General features: G+C 49.2%; 1 protein-coding gene across 1 annotated transcript in view; it reads right to left on the bottom strand.

The window, feature by feature from the left end:
- Positions 1–880: 880 nt before the first annotated feature.
- RPH3AL (rabphilin 3A like (without C2 domains)) overlaps positions 881–21,834 on the bottom strand; it is a 39,679-nt gene continuing 18,725 nt past the window's right edge. Inside the window, exons 6-9 of the mRNA XM_027744849.2 lie at positions 16,236–16,410; positions 9,823–9,936; positions 9,206–9,388; positions 881–3,787 (exon numbers count right to left, since the gene is read on the bottom strand). Coding sequence (XP_027600650.1) covers positions 3,753–3,787; positions 9,206–9,388; positions 9,823–9,936; positions 16,236–16,410 — 507 coding nt within the window. The 3' untranslated portion in view covers positions 881–3,752. The remainder of the gene's footprint in view (positions 3,788–9,205; positions 9,389–9,822; positions 9,937–16,235; positions 16,411–21,834) is intronic.

Genomic DNA, 21,834 nt, shown 5'->3' with positions numbered 1-21,834 from the left:
CTGGCCAGGCTCTGCAGCTGACTTTCCAGAGCCTCTGCTGTCCAATTCAGTAATGGCAAGAAACACACGTCTAAACACCAGCTGGTAGCCCATTTGCTTTGGCTATGTTGAATGTGCAGACAGCTCTCACAGAGGAAGCACTCCCTTTCCCCTCAAAATAAAGCTGTAAAACTCAAATATGGAAACTTGGCAATTCATGGCCAGTGTTTTTGACTCGGAGAGATCCCACAACCCGCTTTCCCCATACAATGATCATCTTTCCCTTCTCAGCTTGCCATGACAACAATGTAAGAGGTGGTTAGTCCTTGACACGCTCCATCCTTGGACTAAGGGCAGCTCCCCAGCAGAACAATCCCAGCAGCAATTACGGAGGCTCTTCTAAAATGGGAGAAGCAAAAACAGATTAAAAAGCCATTTGAAACCTTGAAGCAGGATGCAGAGTGGAAGGGAACACGGAGCAGTCAGGGCTGCACGCGCTCAGCGAACAATGCGGGGACACTTCTCTGTGGGCAAAGTTAAATGCATCAAATGATCGTCAAACACGAGCGAGTGAAGAGCCTTGGGAGCCTGTGGGGATGGCACTTGACAGAAAGGCAATGGGTGCTGCTTTATGCTTCATGGTTACAGCATGGAAAACCTTCCATGGAGGGGCTGAGGAGCAGACCTGTGACCCCCCCAGCGCCAGCACAAGGGACTAAAGAGGGGCAAGATAAAAGAAGACTTTCAAGTGCAGAATTCAATTACACTCCAGCCACGTGAATCACTATTCCACTGGCTGGATTATTTTCTTTCCTTGCTGGAGCCAGCCCAAGGACTTGGAGAGTATGTGCAACCTGGGAATGGAAAAAAAACCTTTTTACTCTTTCAAGAATGGCAAGGAGTTGTTACTAAGCGAAAGCTTTATTGTTTCCAGTAGTAAAACACTACATAAAAGTTGTAAGGGATGGAGACGAGAACAACAAAATAATAAACACAAATGACCAGAGCAGACTGAGTACATTCACTGAGCCTTTCTTGCTCACACTGAGCCAACTCAAAAGACAGTCAACTTGTACAGGTTTAGGATAATATCCCAACAAAAGTTACAAAACACAACAAAGGGTAACACCACAAAGGAAAAAGTGGTCTTTAACAGAAAATAGTGCACAGAGATGCAAATGTTCCTCTATCACATTCAGATGTGCCTGGATCACATTCTCCATGGCCAGATCCTTCCCTCGACCCAAGAGGAGTCTTTCCATAGATGACTGAACAGTTCTGGTTTGAACTCAGGTGGAATTGCCCCACAGAGCTAAAATACAGAGGTAAGAAAGAAAGGTTTCCAGTCTCACTGATACCAGAGCAGTCCCAAATTTATCTCTGAGTGTTTTATAAAACCTGGTCTCAGTTAAAAATCAAGCTCATGCCTCAAAGTGGCACAGCCAGCCAGTGAGGACCACCAGGTTCCTGGGCAGAGCTGGCAACCCACAGTGCAGTAAATGGCTGTGGGAAGTGAGAGTGGGAATGGAAACACATCTGACCTGCCTGCACTGCCCAGGAACAAAGCACAAGGAACACAAGAAGAGTTAGAAATTACATGCTCAATTTTAAAAACTCTTTCTAACTCAAGAGTTTTTGAAGAGAAAAGTAACAGGTTTAAAGAAAATAGTCAATTTTTAAATGTCTTTTTTCTTCTCCTTCTGCTACAGAATTAACTTAGGCTGGCAGGTCAGGTTGTCTGAGGCACTGCAGAAATGAGAGCGTGAGCAAGACAAGCCTCACTTGCACTGTCAAAAGCTTCAAGGCAAAACAGGACTTTTTGGGTGGCAAAACACTTCTGAAATTGAAGACCCTACAGCTCTCAGGAGAAACAGCACGACTCCAGCTCTGAAATCAGACCAGCATTTCAGCAAAAGCTGACATTTGGAGTTACTTTTTCAGAAATAGCTAGTAATTTTGGCAATACTCCTTCCAGACATGCAGCTGGTCGAGTTTCAGTGGCCAGGTTGACAACACAGATCATAAACCATAAAGCATCCCCCAGTGGAGAACAACCTCATCCCTTGGTCTCTCCAACACCGACGCTGCAATGCCCACATTCAGTGGTTCCTCTTTCTGCCATCCCACAAAGGTTTTGTTTTCATTTGTAAAAGGGCAGGAACAGATCACAAAGGAAGAGCTGGAAGCGTTTTCCCAGCAACCTGCCATAGCACATTAACTGGAAAAGCAGTGAGGGAATGGTCTTCTGCTGGACCACGTTCATTTAAAAAGAAAGCCAAGGATTGATTTCCGATCTCCTGCTAGAGTGTTCCAGCACCCAATCTCATTTATCTTCATACTGCAGCCATTTGTAAGAACATACACTACATGCACACAAAGCGCCCAGCAGCAAAGGAGAACAACAAAAGAGTAATAACCAAGGGAAAAAACTGACATTAATGGGCACAAATTGCCTTTAACTCCACGATTTCAGAGGGAACTTTTTGGAATCCTTTGTTTCTTCATAATAGACAGGTCAGCTCCAAAGCATTTAATAAAATCCACAGACTCCTACCAGCCTAGTGTGGGTTTTGTTCAAGTCTTCAAAGATCTAATTGCTCTAGAGATGTCAGGTAATTTGATTTTTCTTATTTGTCAGGCCTTAGAGGGAAATTGTCCCTTGTGGAGAATAAGCAGGACCGGGGCATGCCAGTTTTCAACAGCCTGACTCATGATGACACCATCACAGTCAGCCAAGACGCTCAAGACTTACAGGAAAAAGGTAAAATAAAGGCCCTTGCTCATGCAGGAGATGACAAGGTGCGCAGGTGGGAGGAGAATCTGCAGAGCTTAACAAGATAAAGTAATTTGAAAGCTTTTATCCAATTCGGGTATGCAAAGGCAGCCAACTGGGCCATGGGGTAAGGGCTGTTCTCCCACCAGGAGCTGCAGCAAACACACACTGCCCATGATCCCCCTGCCAAAGGACCACCCTCATCCAGGGCACACAAGCACAGTGCACAGACAGGAGGACCAAAAAAATCATAGCACATTTCTTTGAGCGTTTCTTTACTTACTCCAGTGTCTCCCTGAGCAGACACCCATCACAGAGAGAGACTGCAGTGGAAGCGAGCGGGATCTCAGCTCCACTGGCTGATTCCAAATGCCCCCACCAAACTCATACCAGCTCAAACCAGAACAACAGTGACAAGAAGCACAAGGGGTGACACCCTGCCCGTGAGAGTCGAGTGCAAATGAGAGCCCCAGTCTCACTGTTGGCGTCCACAGAGAGAAATCCACCCCCAGGCTGAGAAGCAATAGAAGGGCCACAGTCTCCTCACACCCCGTTTCAGGGACATAGTGGTGAATTTCCCTTTCTCCTGAAGATTTCAGAGCCAGGCCTGCAAGGACAGGAGATAAGCCCAGGGCTGGGCTTGGCAAGCCAGGAACAGTGGAGGTGTCACACATTCCTTCAGCTCCAGCGGGCGCTTTGCGTGTCCCTTCCAGCAAACACGGCTCTGGACCCCACGGCAGCGCCACAGAGCAGGGCACCCCTCCCCGAGCAGCACCCCAAAGTGGTGTCAGTTGGCAGGAGAGGAAACCAGACCAAGCCATAAACCAGGTCAGTGAGGCAGGGAGGACAGGCAGGTGCTTTCCCAGGTGTTGCCAATGCCTGTGGAGGAGCCCGAATCATAAAGTCACCACCGGCAGCAGTCGCTGTCTGGAGTGAGGTCTAAGGAGTGGGCAAGGGGTGAGTGTTGGATCCAGGCAAAGCAGCTCCATCTTCACCTCCGTCAGCATCGCGTTCTGGTGTGGACACACCGTTTGCCTTCAAAATACATAAAGACAAAAGTTTGTTTGGAAAGCAGTGAAGGGGAGATTCTTGACAAAGTTGTTTTACATTGCTTTTGCATGGTCGGTGCCATTCTAAGAGCTTCCTACAAATAATAAAGAGAATATCTATGCATCATTAGTCCACACTCTGTCAGCAGTAAGGGCCCATTAAACTTGATTAAAGAAAGAAAAGACACGGGGAAAGAAATGTGGGTAGAAGGAGAAAGCAGCTGTACTGCCAGAACTGGTCCTCTGGTATGTGCATCTCCCAAAGGGCCAGGTCAGACAGAAAGCTAAGCCTCAGCTCTCAAGGCCTTCTAAACCAGGTGACAGAGCAGACCTTCCATGTGACCCTCCCACCCTCTGTGTGTCTGGGACATGGACAGGAGCCACAGCATTCCCATGGCTGGGGATGGGCTCAGGACAGCCGTGCTCTGCCACTGAAGGCACTCAAGCACATGTCAACCAGACAAACCTGAGCTGATCACTTCAGCACCCCTGGCAAAACTCAGGCTCTGCTGGGACACGCTGCTTCTCCTCCTGGAGAAAGGACAGGGGAGTCACTGCATTTATGTGACATGTTCAAGGCACAAAGAGTCCGACAAATTCCTCCCACCAGCTGCCGCCTGACATCCCAGTTGAAAGATAACCTCCCGAGCCATAAAACTTCCCAATGTGTTTACAGAAGACTCCAAAACCCAGACTTTTAACTTCTGTATTACTGACTTCCCCTGCTCTTTCCTTTATGCTTTGTTTTGAAAGATGACATCAACTATTGCCCTTGGTGCTTTGTGCGAAATGCTGAATAGAAAGTTGGAAGCGTGAGGAGTAAACGTATTGCAAAGGGCAGAGAATAAGTCTAAGGAGGTGAGGGGCAGGAGGTCAGACAGGCTGTTTGATCAAAGACCAAAGAACAGACCTCTGCAATGTGAAAGAAGGCACAAAAATAGGAGTTTCATCTTCACCAGCAGACTTGTTTCCAGATATATTGAGTGAAAGAGGCAAGAGAATGAATCTTTGTCATCCTTCTATTTTCAAGGAAAAAGCCTTCAATTTAAAACTCCATAAAGAATTACAGAAATAGGGAAAGTAATTTATTTTTTAGTAACTCCAGCCTTTATTCACTTAACTTCAAGGCGGGCTTAAAAGAGCCGAAAGTGTTTTGGTTCTACCACTCGAGGATGAAAATATTTTAATTCCCTAAAACATGGAAGGGGGCACACGCTTCTCCCGAGGTTCATATTTACAAACGCTTTGTATCTGGAATGCAAACCTTGAATCACTTCCTAACGCTGTCACTACCCAAAGACATGTTTTATTTATAAATACAGCAGGACCATTCGGTGCTCTGCGGTACGGATATGAGGAGGCAGAGACAGCTCAAAGCTTCTCAGCCATGAAGGCACAATTCAATTTTTTCACTCTGTGGAAGGCAGACAACTTATCCTCCTCGGCAAAGCCAGCCCTGGCAGACCACACTGCTTGGCTGTGGATCACGTGGATAAGGGAGCGAGCAGCCTGAAAACATTCAAGCAACTGCCTCACCAAGCACAGGAAAACAAAAGTCAGCTCCCCAAAGACTGCCATGAAGAAAGTCATTACAGAAATTACTATCCCATTTAGAGCCTAATTACTGTTAGGACAAATTTTTTTCCCCTACATGGAAGGGAGCAGTCAGCCCCACTGAAGCAAAATGTTACCTCCTCATCGTCCCTGAGGGAGCAAAACAGACATTTGAGAAACAGAATGGAAGGGAAAATAGAAGTTAATGCCTTAACTTCAAAGATGCCCTGAGAATTTCCTGCCACAAAAATAATGCCAAATGGCTCTGCCTGTCTCGTGTATTAACAGCTCGCATATTTATGAGAAAAGTGGATGCCTACCTCAGCTGGGGAGGCACTGAGCCACAGAGTGACACCACCTCATTTCAAAATCCAGTCAATTCCTGAAGGACAGGGCATAAATCTCCTCAAATTAAGAAAGCTGGAAGCAGCATTCCCTGTCCGTCTCCCTCAGCTCCAGGCCCTCTTCTCAGCTCTGCTCAGCCTCTCCCAGCACAACAGCTACAAAGCAGCTAAAGGGAGGTATCCAGGAGCTGGGAGAAGGGTCCAGGCTGGACCTGCTGACATCTGGGGGTCCTTCAGCAGGTCTCACGCCGTGACTGCAAGCCACAACACTTCTTACACCCCATCATGGTCTCAGCTCCCAGGCTCAGCCCCACCACTGTTTAACGTGGCTCTGTTTAACCATCAGCTGCTGCACCGCTCTTTAAGTATTAATGATTTAGACAACACACTGGCAAACAAGCAGAGATGGGGAGACTGTGATTTCCACTCAGATGGATGCTACTCACTCATTAGCTTCTCTCACGGCTGTTTCTCGAATCTCCTGTTTTCAGCAGAAATTAGAGCTTTCTCCAGCCCCACAGCCCATGTCAGGCTCATTCACCACTCCCTACCAGCAAGCTGTTCAGGAGACCCATGGAATGGCAAACAGGACTGACCCATTTCTGGGACAAGATCCTCACAGGACACTGAGGACCCCATTAACTGGGACCCATCAATGCAGAACTTTCTGCTGATCTGAGGAGAGATGTCTTGCTTAATTTACCCCCTGCAGCAGCCCCAAGCTCAAACATGTTATCCCCATTAAAAACTCTTCACGGGCTAACGAAAACCACTGTAAGATATTGATTATTTCCTTGTTTCATTCTGTTTAATATTCCCTTTCCCTAATCAAAATGTCATAATCAACAACAGTGAGGATTGTGCTCTCTTTTAACTGAGGCACCTCTTAACATCAGCAGTACAGCCAGAACAAGGTGAGTCACCTCTCTCTAGCTGGGAGCAAGTAAGGGGTAAAAAAGAAGATTGTGCTTCTTCCCCGTGTGCAAATTTAATTTTCTTTAGGATAAAACTTGCTTCAGGAAAATGAGCACGTGACCTTCCTCTTAAAAGCTATCACGTCAGAGCAGGCACCTCCAGGAACTGGGGCTTCAGAAGAAGAAACACCAGTCCCTCAGAAAAGGATGCTTTTGAAAGGGTTTGAGAGCAGGTGGCTGAAAAAAATAATAAAACTGGCAGGCTCTCAACTCACCGCTCTTCTGAAACTTTGGCTCATGGGCTGAGGTTGTCTAAATCCCAGTGCAGCTCTGACAATGAGTCATTTTATGACAAACCCCAGGCTTCATTATCTGCCTCACCAAACCCCAGCCGGAGCCGGAGCAATGCATTGAAAACCCACAACCTCCTCTTAACAGCTCCTTGTTTTCCCTTGGCCACACGACCATGCTGCCGGCTTGGCCTTCAGGCTTAAAGAGCTAAGGACTGTGAGAGCAGCAGCATTTGCAGCACCACTCCCTAATTCCCTGTTCTGGACGAGGCCTGGGATTTAAGGATGCTTAAGTGCTCTGCAAAGTCGCACTCGAGAGCGGAATTAGAGCAGAGGTGAGAAAAAGAAGCAGAAAGAAAGTCACCGGCAGAACAACACCTGAGGTGATAATATGAAGTAAAAATTGCTCCTGACATAGTGTTATAAAGATGCAGAGCCCTTCAGAGAAACTGCAGCAAAATCTTCTTTCAATGTCCCCATTCTGCAGCTGAGGATCAGCAATTTAAATGATAAAGGATCCTTGTCCCTTGCTCTGCTTTTGGGTCAGGGCAGACCTTGGGCACTGCCCCACAGGCAGGGAGGGAGATGCTGTGAAGGGTTTTGCCAATACTGACATCCAGGACCAATCGACTCCACCCCTCCTGAAAGAGATGAACAGCAAGAGCAGCCCCTGCTTTTTGGCAAAGAGTGACATCCAAAGGGATCCATCATGAAGAACTCACTGCTGCCTCCCTGCCTCCCTCAGGGGGCCACAGAGCCCTCTTACCAGGGCTCTTGTCTGAACAAAGCAGCCCCTTCTGCAGGAAGACTGGGAAACAAATGACCCTAGACATAATAAAGATCTTTACAGCTACTCCCTAGTCAGCCAACCTGGCTTAACCTTTCCTTAACAGGATCCTCTCTACATCTCAGGGACAACTTTAACTGGGCTCATGAGACTGCTACAGTTTTCATTTTTTAAATATGTGTCCGTGCTGCCTGTCAATTTTAGCTCTCCCCCGCCTACACGGAGAGATCCTACTGGAAAGCTCTGACCCCTTGTGCCAAACTTTGCATATGAAGTTTTTGGCAGGAAAAAGGCCATTTTTTTTGCCTCTGAAATACTGTTTGCACCGCCATGGCCAGGGAGAAGTTGGTTCCAACAGGAGGCGGAGAAGCTCCGAAGTGCCAAGTACGAACACGCCGTCGAGTGCATCCCTCCAGCCTTTGGCATGGCCATGCAGCACCAGCAGAAGAAGTACCCAAGGGGTCACACCTGCTGTCCACCTGCATCCATTTCAATCCCACAGGACAACCTGCTGCTCTGTTCCACAGGCAGCAGAGCCAACACACAACGGGAATCCGCCGTCTCTAATGCCACAGCCAAGAGCAGCTTAAAATAAAACACCCAGTCCAGGGCAGCACTATAATCCACAGGGAGGAAGGACAGAACAGAAGTATCACTTGTTTGATTTGCTTTGTGAAAACTAAAATTGAAGAAAACTGCAAATCCCTGAAACTTGGGGAGGGAGGGAAGAGCAGAGAAACAATTTCATGCCAGCTATTTCTAGCGGGAAGCTGAGAAAGGGGGGACTATGACTCCATGTTGCACTGAGGGATAAACCTGCTCTCTCTAATCCAATTTATTCCTCAACATGCCCAGCACAAACATGGCTCAGGAACAACAAGAGAGGCAGTTCAGAGGGCAGGAAGGCTTGGGAGGGAGCAGCACTAAACGATAACTTGAGGGGTTAGTGAATAAATCAGTGGGAACTGCAGAGAGAACACATTTGCATCTCTTTCAGCTGCTCCCGATCAGATTTGATAGCAGCCTCTGCTTTCCCAGTCACTTAATTGTTCTGAGGTTTTTGAGGGAGAAAAAGAGTCTTTTTTTTGCACTGCAGAGTTCTGGGAAGAGCCACGCTTGGCTTAAAGAGCCACCCTACTTTAGGGAAAATGTTATTCAGTCTCATAAAGCTGCTGGACTCCTGCTTTGCTTCAGGAGAAGCTCAAACTGTTCCACTGGCTCTGCAAGACAGAGAGGAGCTCCAGGCCTTTGCAGGGGGACAGATCCAGCCTCTGACTGCTCCTGGATGTGGGTGCAGCTCCCACCTCAGACAATTATTCATGTTGCAGAAGAGACTTTGCATTTGGGGAAGAGGGAAGGAGCTGTAAGGCTGTCACAGTATCTGCCACGAAAAAAAGCAGCAGGGAAAGGTGATCCCGAGCTACAGCTCTGCCAGCTGTGCCTCTGAGAAAGCTGTGCTTTGAGGGAAGTCAGCCCAAAAAGCAGGGATGTGCCCAGAGAGGAGGCTTGGCTTACCAGGGGCTCGGGTGGCAGCGTCGCTGTCGCGCCCGTCGGGCGGGTAGTCGCTGTGGCAGCTCTCCGTGGCACTGAGCTCGGCCCCCTGCTCACTGCCCAGGCTGCTGTGGCTCCCCGAGAGCATCAGGGAGTGGGTGCTGCCCAGAGCCCTGCCCAGGGCCTGGCTGGGCTCCCTGGTGGACACTGCAGGGACACACAGAGATGCTGCTGAGAGAGCGGGAGGTGAGTGTAGATCCTAAGAGAGCAGCAGCCTCCCCGCTCCCAGCCAGGCTCCCTCAGGAGCAGGGTCAAAACCCAGCTCTTGAGCTTTGCTCCCAAAATGGCACCAGAATTCCAGTGCTATAAAGCCAGGAGCGAGGAGCTGGCTGGAGATATGCAGCCAGGAGCAGCTCCCAATGGCAAGGGCAGGCCCTGAGAGGCTGCAGGCAATGGAATGACCCTCCACCTGTTTGATCCATTGATACAATTCCAGTGAGAAAGGATCAGACCCTCACCTGGCACAGCTACAGCCAGTAGGGCAGGCAAGTGGCTGAGCCAAGACCCCCAGTACTGAGAGGCAAACATTCAAGCACTTTACAGTTCCCGCCCTCCAGCCACAAGGAACAGCAACTCCTCACCCAGTCCTGCTTGGAGCTTTCTCCCTTGTGAGCCTTTTGACCCCACAGGCACAGGCTTGTCATCCAGGCTGGAGGAACTGAGCTCCGAGTCGCTCTCACTGTCACTAGAAACCACTGCAGGAAAGATTGGGGGAGGAGAGGAGAGAGACAGTTATTCACAATGTTCATAACACTTTCCAAGGAGGGTGCCAGATGGACCCACATAAAACGCAAACAAACGCCGACTCACTGGTCACGTTCCCCCTCTCCAAAAGGAGCCCTACCTGCAGTTCCCCCACAGCTGTTCACTCTGCCTCTCAAGCATGGTGTGGTTTTACTTTCTACAGATGATTTATAACTCTACTGTACACGCTCCCGCAGCAGATGCACACACCACCGGTGCTTCTCTCCTAAACCTGACTGGGACCATGGGGACCACAGTGCTCCTGTGCCACATTTTGCTGTGCTGTGGCTGGCCTGGGCACTGGGCTCTGTTCCCACTGACCCCTGTGCTGGCACCCCAGCAAGCCCCCTGCTCCTGATGTTTGCTGTCTCCCACCAGATAAATACTGAGCACATCAAATCATCCCTATCAGCAAACTGCCCGGAACTATGTTACTCCTACAACCCCAAAGCTTAAAAGGTAAGTGTCACTCCTCTTCCTCAAGGAGACTGTTCTCCCATTTCAAAACCACTTTTTTTTATTCATTTCTTTCTTCTCCCTGAATCCTGGCCCTGGTCCTGGCTGCTTTCCACCCTTCATAGTTTCCACAAGAGCTGAAGGAGCCTCATTTTGCCAAACACAGCTTCCCAAACTGGCAGGTTCTTTCCACTTTTCCATGCAATTATGCAAGCACCTCTCCTGCTTAAACTGGTGTAAAAGATAACTGCCAGCTGCTCTGGGTAAAATGAGAGAAAAGTTTTTTTCCCAGCTCTTGGTGTAATGGTCTGATCTCAAACAGAAATGATGGGGCTGAGGAGGAAGGTAATGGGAAATCAACTGTCTTTTGTTTGAGGCATTGCACCTACAGCACTTCTCCATCTGACCAGGCAGATACCAGCTCTCCTGGCAGCTCAAAAGTCATCTCGAACAGCAGGTCACAACCCCTGGTAAAAAGAACAATATTGGCCCATGTGGGATAATAGAAAAGGCAACACTGCAACCTACAGCCTTTACTGTAGAAAAAGGAAGCTCCAGCTACTTTTTTAGACTCATCAGTATGTCTTTATAAGCTCACATTCATGTGAGAAACAAGCTCCTTGCTCTGCTACTGAAGAAACCACTTTGCCCCTGCTCTGTGTTACTCACTGTGCAGGAGGAACGTGGGTGCAGTGGTACAAGGTGACAACCACGGGGTAACACAGAGCTGTCAGTTCTAAAATTCACTACATGTAGTTCACAATCCCTTTAGCGCTCCCCAGGGCAGGAGGACAGGTATCCCTCCTCTTGCACAGAGCACAAGCTGTCAAATGTTTCTGCCAAGGACCTCTGCAGACACTCCTGTATTCAGGCAGGGATCTGTACTACACAAAATATTTTATTTAGAAAAAAAAAATTAATACCTAAAGTAGCACTTTTCTGGAGTTAACATCTCTGAGGATATTAAAGTTGGCTGCCAGTGTTATTGCACAGCATTATTGAATTTGCCCTTGCAGGCAGCTCCCCATGCACACCCGCTCCTGTGCAGCCTTTCCCCAGCACTGGCTCCTCCTGCACCCCCAGCCTTCCCCTCCCACCATCATCAGGAATGGGACCTCTCATCTGCAGGGAAAGGGGCTGTGGAGCTGAGCTGGGCAGGGAGTGAAGCCCTGTTATAAAGTGGGGGGCTGCAATGCTGGCTGAGAGTCCTCAAAGCAAAGGTCTGGCTTTGTTGTCTTAACAACAGTTTCACTCCTTCCCCACAACTTCCTGGGAGAGGTAGGGGATTATATATAAAAACTGTTAATAACAATCCATACATACCAGAATGCATTTTTTTTTCACTATAAAATCCAAATCTCAGCTGTAAGAGTCATTTTGACTATCCCATTGCTCAACTCCCTCAACTCCTGTTCCACTTGGTCATTATCCTTTTTTTGGCCGCAGAGATGCATAAAATCCATTGCTTTAGAACAGCTCCTTCCTCCATGAATCCTCTCAAAATGCTGGAAGTCAGGATTTATTTGGAGAAGGCCCCAGTGAATCAGTGGAGGTGACTTTAGCTGCCTGCCCTTCTGCTGTTCAGTAGTTCAGAGAGAACAAGCACAAGAGGAAGAAAATATTAATGGCACGAAGGCACTCGCACCACAGGAGCAGCCCTGCCTGCTCTCATTTCCTCTGTTGCCAATAAGAGTGTATTTTACTCACTGCACCAATGTTTCCCTTTAAGGTAATTCTTCATCCAAAGCTCCCAGACCTTCTGCTGGCACTTTCCAGAGCCCAGAAGTATTAAATCTGGTGTTCCAGCAGTTGCTGATATATCAATAAGAGTCGTTGGACAGCTGTACTTTGAGAGAAGGGAACAGATTTATCCCTATCTCCAGCTGACTGGAAAAAAAGCTCAGAAAAAAAATATGCTGAGATAAAACTTGCTAGAAAAGCAGTATTCCCACAGGGAATGGGTCACTCATCGAGGGCCTGAAGCCCTGCAGCTGCTGGCAGAGCCCACGATCCCTATGGCCCGTGGCTCAATCTCAAGCCAGAGGCATCGGAGCCTTGTGGCACAGAGAGCCACAGGGAATGGTGGAGGGCTGCTGGCTGCACTTAACCCCAGCAGCAGAGGACTGTGGGGGGAGGCTGTGCTGAGGCTGGGAAGAAGGAGCATTTGGCTGGGGCTGAGCTCTGTTAGTCAATGCGTGCACTTGGCACGAGCACGGCTGCGCTGGAAGAGCCAGCCACGCTCCCTCCTGCTGCCCAGCACAGGGCAGAGCTAAGCCCCGGCACACACCGCACTTGGCGCTTCCTGCAGCTGTCAAAAAACACAGGAAAAGCACAAGGACACCCTGCAGCAACAGCTCCAACAGCCACACACCCCCGGCACAGCCCAGAGGCACCGGGTGAGCGGGCTGAGCACGAGCCCCTGAGCACACGGGTCCCCTGCGGCACCCGGACCCTTGGCACACACAGCCTTCTGGTCCCTGCAGGTGGGAGAGTCAGAGATGATGAGTATTATTACAACCCAAGTGTCTCACTGAGGGCAGCTCCTGCACTGGATCACACCCAGCACTGCCCACAGTTGCAGGAACATCCCTAAGCAGGAGGAGAGGACTAGACTAAACCGCTCCCCCTTTCAGAAACAGCACAAGTTGCAGCTTTGTCACTGTCCAAAGTTGTTGGCAAGTTGGAGGACCCCCCTTGGTGGCCTGCTAAGCTGTTGACATGCCCCAGCACACTCCTCTCTGCTCCATCACTCAGGGATTTGGCCTCCAGCACACAGACACTGGATGAACCCATGGCACCCTCCTGCTCTGCCACTGTCCAGTGCTGCCATCAGCACCAAGCACAGCATGTTGCATTGCTTGGCAACACAGAGACCGAGCAGAGCAGCAGGCAGCCCTCATGCCAAACAGTACAACAGCTCAGGGAGCACACTTTTTTTTTTTTTCCACTCAGATGCTTTCCATTTCTTTCTGCAGAACTCAGAGTTTGGAAGAAGGAAAGCCTTGCTGCTATTGTTCCCCACCCCCTGACGCCCCGTCCCGCCTGACCCGGTGCAGAATCCCACCCACATTCCACCACATGGAGCAGAGCTGTTCCCCAGCACAAGAAATATTACTGCTGTTCTCCCCCTGACAATACATTTGTGCCTTAACTAATAGCAGAGTTCCCATGGCAACTGCTTGTTTATTACAGAAAAACTATAGGCAACAGCAAATCCCAGTGTCCGTGAGCACAAGAGAAACACTTGGGTGTGCAAAAATAAAACTTCATCCTTGTGGGGTTGTTTTTTTTTCCAAGAGGCACATTCCTGTGCTCCCTTGGTCCTGCTGCAGTGGGAGCAGTCAGTACTCAGGGCCTTGCACTAATCCCTTGCTTTTGAAAGGGGGAAAAGGGACACCTGAAGTTTGTCCCACCCAGGCTGAAAGGCAGCTCCTGGCATGGAGGATGTCCAGGGCTTGTGGCAGGACTTGGCTACGCCTGTGCTGGTCCCACCTGACTTGAATCCCTCAGTAGCTCAGAGCTGGCTCCTTCAGCACGCTGGAGGTGAGTGGAGGGGTTAGACACGGTTTCCAAGATAATGGAAACCCCACGGAGAGCAGCCTGTCAGAGGCAGGCATGTTAAATGCCAGAGCTCATTCCCGAGAACATCCTGCCAAACAAGCAACAGGGCTTTCCTCAGTGCCGAAAGGACGTGTTTGGATGAGGGTGTACAAGGTGTGAGCTGACAAATGCTATCAGCCAGGCAGGGGTGAGCCAGGCTGCCTTGTTAGTCACGGCCTCGGAAAGCTCAGTCCAGGCCCAGCTGTGGATTCACAATGGCAATATCATGGATACACATCTCCACGGGGGAAGGTGGCTGCCCTCCACATGGCACAGCTTTGGGATGACAAACAGCAGGAGCCTCAGCACTGGTAGGGGAAAAAGAGTTAAATGGAGGGGCGAAGTGTACGAGCTCCCAGCTCCAGAGATGAATTACAGCCCGCAGTGCCCACTGAGAGCTGTCCAGAAGACAGGCAGCCTAACAGAGAAGGGCAACAGGGAAAGAAAGCACCAGAAAATAAAGCCGTAAATTAGTATTATCCAACCCATAAAACAACAGCCAGACAAACATCACAGGGCAGGGAGAAAGGCAGCTCGTCACCCGCATCAAAGCTTACCAAAGGTCACTTTGCTGTCCTCCCCCTGCTCCTCTGCTGCCCTTGCCAATGGGGAGGCCTTCTCCAAAAACTAAACTCAACTAAAAAGCTGAACTAAACAGCAGGTCAGGTCTAGGCTCAAAGGCTTTGACTCCTAATGTTTTCTATATCACGTTAACAAAAAACAACCTCATCAATCAGTCTCTTGGCTAAGACAACTCCTTCCAAGCATCTCCTGGAGGGAAGCACAACCATCTACTGTTGATCTAATTTGCCTTTAATTACAAAAGTTACAGTAGGGCTGGGAGTGCTTTCCTAGCTGGGGCCTGAAAAGAAGGTTTGTAAACCCAAGTCTCCTGAGCCCTCTTTATTAAAGGGTTATTTCCCCCTGCACCACTGGTAAGTGGAAGAGTGCACGCAGCTTGTTTGCTGAAGAGGACTTCTCCAACTGAGGGGATCTAACAGCAAAAGAAGGGGAGAGAGGCCAGACAGTTCTGCTAATCCACACCAGAAAGAAAGGAGGAGAAATCAAAGCAGACTGGCAGCAGCTCTAATTCTGCAGCACTCAGCCACTGCTGTGCTGACGACCCCGAGCACTCGGCTCCTCAATGCTGAGCTGCTGCGTCCCCCTCCCGGCTCTGGGCACAGAACTGGGGTGGGTGTGTGAGCAACAACTGGGTGGGCAGATGGAAGAGAGGGGGAGGAAAAGCCCTACAAGGCAGTGCTGTGAATGGGATCTGACAGGGCAGCGATCCAAGATGCGATACAATGGTCTACTTCAATCAAGGTCTCCCCCAAAGAACAGAGATGTGAGTTGAAGCTAATAAACCTTCAGGCTTGTCAGTGCTCTGGCCTCAGCCCTGCACAGGGCCAAGTTAATCAACAGCTTCTCCAAGAGACATTTAAAGGACAGCTAAGCCTTGAGCTCTCCATGCTGCAAACCTCAGCCCCCTCCCCAAGGCCTGAGGACAGAGGTCACTCTTCCCTGACACCTGCTCAGAGGGTCAGGCACAAAAGGACACAGCCAGCAGCAGTTCACTCCTGCCCACTGCCTGTTAGAAGAGTGTCTCTGCCCACTTGCTCCAGGCCCCAGGAAATCCCCAGGGAGATGCTGGTGGTGTTATTTTCTAACTCATCTCAAAGCAACTTGGAGGATCTGCCCAGGGATGTTCTGCAGAGCAGCAGAAGCAAGGAGCAAGCAGCCCCAAGGAGGGAGGAATGAGATCAGCCTTTGGTCAGCCTTGGCTGCACAGCAATGTCCATCAGTGGCACAATCCCAAGGAGTTCAGCAGGAGCAGCTCTTTGGGCTGTGACTGCAGACAGGTGCCTCTTCCACGGCTCATCCCTCCCTTGGCAGTCCCAGAAAAACAGTGGGAGTTGCAAGGAATGGAGGAAAGTAGAGAGAGACTGAAGGAACAGGAGTTCAGGAGGACTGGGACTAGTCTGGGCCCTGCACTTAACTAACAGTGAACCCTGAAAAAACATACAACGGCATAAAACCCCAGCACTGCCCACACGGGAAACACACCACCCCTTGTGGGATAACCCTCACCTCTAATAGAGGGCCTCCCCTATTAGCTGAATCCTGCTAGCAACAGTAGAAGCCAGGTCCTTCTCCCACCCGATTTCTGGGCCTTTTTGGGCAGCAGACAACCCACCTTTTCCCCTGGCCCAGGTGAAGGATCGGCTGGTCCCGACACTCTCCGACTCCGGCACGGCCGGCTCGCTCTGCCATGGCTGCGAGTGCAGCTCAATGGGTTTGCTGCTGCTCTTCAGAGGCGTGATGTACTTGGGCAGCCCTTTGTAGAACCACGCCCCAGACCTCTTCCAAACCTGCCAGAGACAGAGACAAAACACCTTAAGCCTGGGTTTTTACAGCAAGAGAGCTCAACCACCACAAAATGAGCTCCCCACCAAGCTCAGCCCAGCCATTCCCTGCGAGCTACCTGGACCCCACTCAAACATGGGAGAGTCAACCCTTCCAGCTCACAGAGCCCAACAGTTCCCCTGAAATCTGCATCTACCATAGCATCCCAAATTCCTCCTCAATCCTTGTCAGCCCAGCTTTACCTCAGTCCTTCTCCCACAACTGAAAAATGACAAATGTGAATGAGCAGCAGCCACAGATTGAAGGAGGAGCAGGTGATTGTGCAGAGCTTCTTATGTTCTCCAGGTCATGACTAGATGTTTCTCTGATGCTGTACTTGAGTCAAATACACATTCCTAGACTTACCACACTGGGATGAAGTTCCCTGTCCTGCACTAAGTTCAGCAGTTCAGATTCTGCACCTATTGCTCTCCCACTGGGAATACACAAAAAGAAAAGCACCCTGGAGAGAGCAGGCTGGTGCCATGAGTGGCAATGGCCCCAAACACATGCTCTGCTTAGAGTGAAACAAGCCCTGCACTGGCTGGAGGAGCAGAAAGCCCTGACAAGTCTCTCTCTTCCTGGGATGGGTCCCTCAGCCTGGGTTGCTTTACTTCTGACAGTCAAAGTCCGGCAACAGCTGGAGAATGGGACAGCAGAAATGCCCCCTCGTGTCAAACTGAATGGCACAACCTCAGTGTTCATCTCACAGAGCAATTCAGGCCAAGCCAGATCATTTAACGAGCCTGAAAACCCCAGAATGAGAAGAACAACACTCAAATAACCTGAACCTGGAGCAGGAAATGGACTGCAAGCACTAAACTGTAATATCTCCTGTAAGAACGGCCTCTCCTCTCCAATTTAGTTTTAATGCAGCTTATGATGAAGGTACTCTATTAAGTATATTTAATATAAAGCCTGATGCGAGCCAGAGGAAGGGAAAAGGGTGGCAGCTCAGACAAGGAGAAATGGCCTATACAAACCTAATTCTTTCGTGCCTTCCAGCAGTCTAATAATGAGCTAATGAGACAGCCAGGGCAAAAATACGTTAATATAGTAAAAATATCATTTTTTATTTCATGCAAGGAGGTAGAAACCTTGCACTGTTGTTCAGAGCAAAGATCAGTGTTTTCGCTCCAAGTTCCCAAAGCATTTTACAAACAGTATCACCATTATGGCAATGGGTGCAAATGCAGATACCCCTAATTGCAGCAATACGTTTGTAATTTGCATTTAGGGCTTAATCAGAGGGCAGTGACAAAACCTGGCACTCAGGAGTTCTCCTCATGCAGGCACAAAAAGCAGGACACCAGAGGTCCCATTTCACTGATGGGCAGAGATTGCTCAGCAGGTTGCCTGGTTCCTTGTTCAGAGCCATCAACACTGAGAGTTCAAATCTCTGTGTTTGGGGTCTTGAAAACCAAGTGACGGCAATCTGAACTCAGGGGGGAACCTGATAGTAAGATTTTTAAAAGAGCACTCAGCAGAAGACAGCAGAGCATTGCTGTGACCCAGCACACACATCAGTTACTCTAAGAGTGCAAGAGAGACACTTGTGCACCACAACAGGATTTAGAAACCAGTAGGTGAGAGCACCCTACAATTACACCAACATTTTCCTGGTGGGTAACATCCCAGATGGATGGTGAGGCTCACATCCAAGCAAACAGCTGGGAAGCCAATTTCCCAAGACTGCAAGTTCTTCTACAGAGAGGGGGTCTTGGCAGGCAGGACACTTTACCAGCTCCTTCACCACTGTGCCAACAGCCAAAACTGTGACCCAGCCAGTCAAGGCACAAGCTGACACAGCTCCTTCTGTCCCCTCTGCCAGCACATGGGGACTGCACAGCCTTTGGTACAGTGTGTACAACAGAACTGGGAAATGCAATATATTTTTTAAGTCTGGGATGGACAGCTCTGCATGGAGCTTAGCCCACTGCAACTCAGGTGAAGATGCACCATGCAGGAGCTGCAGGCTGGGTAAGCCCTGGTCTCCCTCATGAGAGGAAGGCTGGAGGCTTTGGGAGCAGCTGCACACACAAGACACAGTGGAAGCACAAGGACTGTGGCAGGCACAGGGTTTGCACCCTGAGCAGCGCCACGGCTTGAGGAGGGCAGGTTGTCCATCCCCTGATGCTCAGTGAGTAGCTGGGGCACACATACCTTCCCTCTATAAACTGCTGGGGAGGAAAGAACCCTCTGGTACAGCCGTTCTCTGAACAGACCTTGCAACATCTGTAATTTAATTTGAAGCACTGGAGAGACCTATTATCTTCAGGCGAACTACAATTTAGGCACACCATAAAACCAATCAGACACAGCACGGATTGCTGCAACAAAGGCTGGTTGCCCCCAGGTTCCTCACTACCCCAAAGCAAGTCGTTATAGAAAGAGTTAATGATATAATACACCCAGCTCTGATGTGGTAATAGTAGTATAAAATTGATTCTCTGCATACATATTCGCTTTAAATTGGTGCCTCTAATAGAGTTTGGTCTTATTACAGCAGCACTGAAATAATTTTGAGATCAGCTCTAAAACAGCTGCAGCAAGATGCTCTCCCCTGTATGAATTCAGTCCCTCTGCCACCCCAGTTTAGCAGCACGGCCCATCCCAAACCACCACGGAACACGTTCTGTTCTGCACATGAGTACAAGGGGCAGTTTTAGTACCCATGCATCAAAACAGATCGATGCTGCTGACTGCTATTGATGGCAGTTTGACTGATCTCAAGAGTGGCCTGACAGCAAAGTTCTTGCTTGATTTTAAATTAATAAATCTGTAATGGCGCTCCAAGAATAAAACTCCTGTTTATTAGCAGGAGCTGACTCTTGCCAAGGAGGAGAGAACGTTGCTCCCACCAGTCCCGTCCCCCACGGCAGCCTGAGTTTGGGTGGAGTTGGAATTTCACCAGCCAGCCCCTTCCAGTCTCTTGCAACAATCCAGTTTTGAGGAACATTGATCATCCCTTGCTCTGAGTGCTCGACAGAGGGGAGTAAAGATCAGTATCTGCATTACTCCAGATTGGGATGGGGTGGCCCTGTGTGTGGCTCAGGACAGAGCAGCCACACCACAGTTCATCATGGTCCTGTGCTCAAACTGGCCCAACACAACCAAAATCCACACTAAACACCAACTCCCTTCAGGCTCCTTGTCCTTCTGCCTCTCCTGACACCTAAATTACCCCAAAGTAAAGCAGGTGAGGAGAGCTATTCAGCACCACACTCCCTTTATTACTTCAAACCAATTTAACAGTCATGGCCATGACAAGTCCAGAGGGCTCAGTGCCTTTTATAACCCTGATAATATTCCTATTAAAGTTGCATCAAGCCATCATTACAGCTATAGGATGAGAAATGCAGAACCAGATGTGTATTTTATCGAGCACTTTCAAGTGCAGCCTGTAAATGGGACCTAACAGAGAATTGCTGGGCCCTGGTGAAACCCATGTTACTGCTCAAACTTCTCTGAGCATACAAGTGCTAAAACAGGCTCCTAAACAGGGAAAACATTACAGCTTGCTGATGAAGGGATAGTATCACAGCTGAAGGAATCATAACAAACACTTGCGGCCCCCCTAGAGTTCTCTTCACCAAACCAGGTCCCCTAAACAGAGCTGCTTTTGCTGCAAAGCCACATTTTGCTCTACCACCTGCTGCTTGTGCCACATGGTCGCTGTTCTTACCCTGCAGCCCTTTCCTTCACAGCAGTCGAGGCTTGGTGAGAGGAAAACCACTACCTTTAGCTTCCCATGCTGACACCAACAACACCGCTCAACCCCCCAAAAAGTGGGGGAGCAGGTTCTCGTGGGCTACAGTGAAGAGAAAGGCACCTGCAAAGCACAGCCACCCCGGGAGCACCTCGCTGCCATCGCCTGCAGGCAGCACATGCCCACACACTCACTTTGTCCCAGCTCTCCAGCACGGCTCTGGCACGCTGCAAACCACTGGCAGGGAGAAAGAGCGAGCGCTCTTCAGCTTCGTTATTTGCATTCATCTGCTTTTCCATAACACAGAGATTTCCAATTACATTATTTACAGCAATCTGTTGTCAACTCCCACATCCAGCACTTGAGGACGAAGAAAATTAAAAGGCAGTGGAATTACTATTCGGAGCTTTGTTTCCGGAATAGCAAAATCTATCGCACCCCTGACCCCGACGCTTCTCAAGCTGCAGTGGCTGCCAGCCTTCAACAATTTATCATTCCACTTTCAATCAGGCCTCTTTTTTTCCCCCCCGTGGCTCTATTCTAGAGGACACTATTTTGAGTCTGACTACTTGCCACCACCCCCAAAATAATATGGCAGAGGCTATTGATGAGTTCTTTCAATTGCAGACAGGTGCACATCCCTCCGGTTCAATCCGGAGTCACCCAAAATAAACACTCCTCTCCATCAGTGTGGTGTTTTGCCAAGAAACCATCACGCCAGGCAGGAATAACCCCGGGCTACGTTGCTTTATAATGTTCAAAACGGTATGAGTGTGTATGTGAAAAGGGAAGCCCTGGGGGCAAAAGGGGAGGAGACGACTCCCGTTCCTGCAGCGCGGTGATGTTCCTCCCCTGCACGGTTTATTGTGATAAACTGAGAAACTCAGCCAGCCATGAAAACGCTGTTCAGTGGAGGAGAAGAAATTAAAAGGAAAGCGAAGCAGAGGGGGCAAATTAAAACTTTTAACAGGTCCCTGATAGCTGACACTCTTTCACATTCGATGGGGTTTTATTTTTAAAAAAAAAAAAAGCTCTCTCTCCCCCCACTCTTCTGAAACTGCTTTCATTATCGCTACAATTTTGGATGTGTCAATTCAAATGTAAATGTGCAAGAATGCTTCCAAGAGGATTTTAATTACGATGATAGCATCGCTAATTATGGATATATAAAAAATAATATATATATATATATATAAAAAAGGGGGTAATTCGGGAAGGTGCTTTGCAGAACCTGGTGGTATCAGTCAAAACAAGGCTGTGCAGAGAGTTAAACGGCTGGGCAGGGATTTGACAAACCACAGCAGGTCCCTTTTTCCCCTTCAGGCCAGGAGGTGACAGGCAGGATCCAGCCACACGCGACTAATTCAGCATGGGCACTGCTGCCCAAGCTGTTATCGAGCTCACGTGCTCTGCCAGAGGCCTGGCAGCAGGGAATCATTCCAGCTGTATATATATCCACCACTGCTCCTCTCAGGCAAGTCCTGCTCCTCTGACAGCTGCTGCAATAAGCCTGTTTCACTGGAGGACCTGCTCCCTTTCTGCCCTGCACTCATTCCCATGGGTGCTTCACTGCCACATTAGCGAACAGACTCACTGCAAACCCACAGCCAGTGTTTGCTGCAGTCAGGGATCAGCACCCCTACCATGCCATGGGATTCTATACGCAGGCAGGAACAGGACT

This window comes from Pipra filicauda, unplaced genomic scaffold (genome assembly GCF_003945595.2).
Source record: "Pipra filicauda isolate LSUMZ 115617 unplaced genomic scaffold, ASM394559v2 scaffold211_size2331000_pilon, whole genome shotgun sequence".
Lineage (NCBI taxonomy): Eukaryota > Metazoa > Chordata > Aves > Passeriformes > Pipridae > Pipra > Pipra filicauda.
This window is presented reverse-complemented; position numbering and strand designations above follow the sequence as displayed.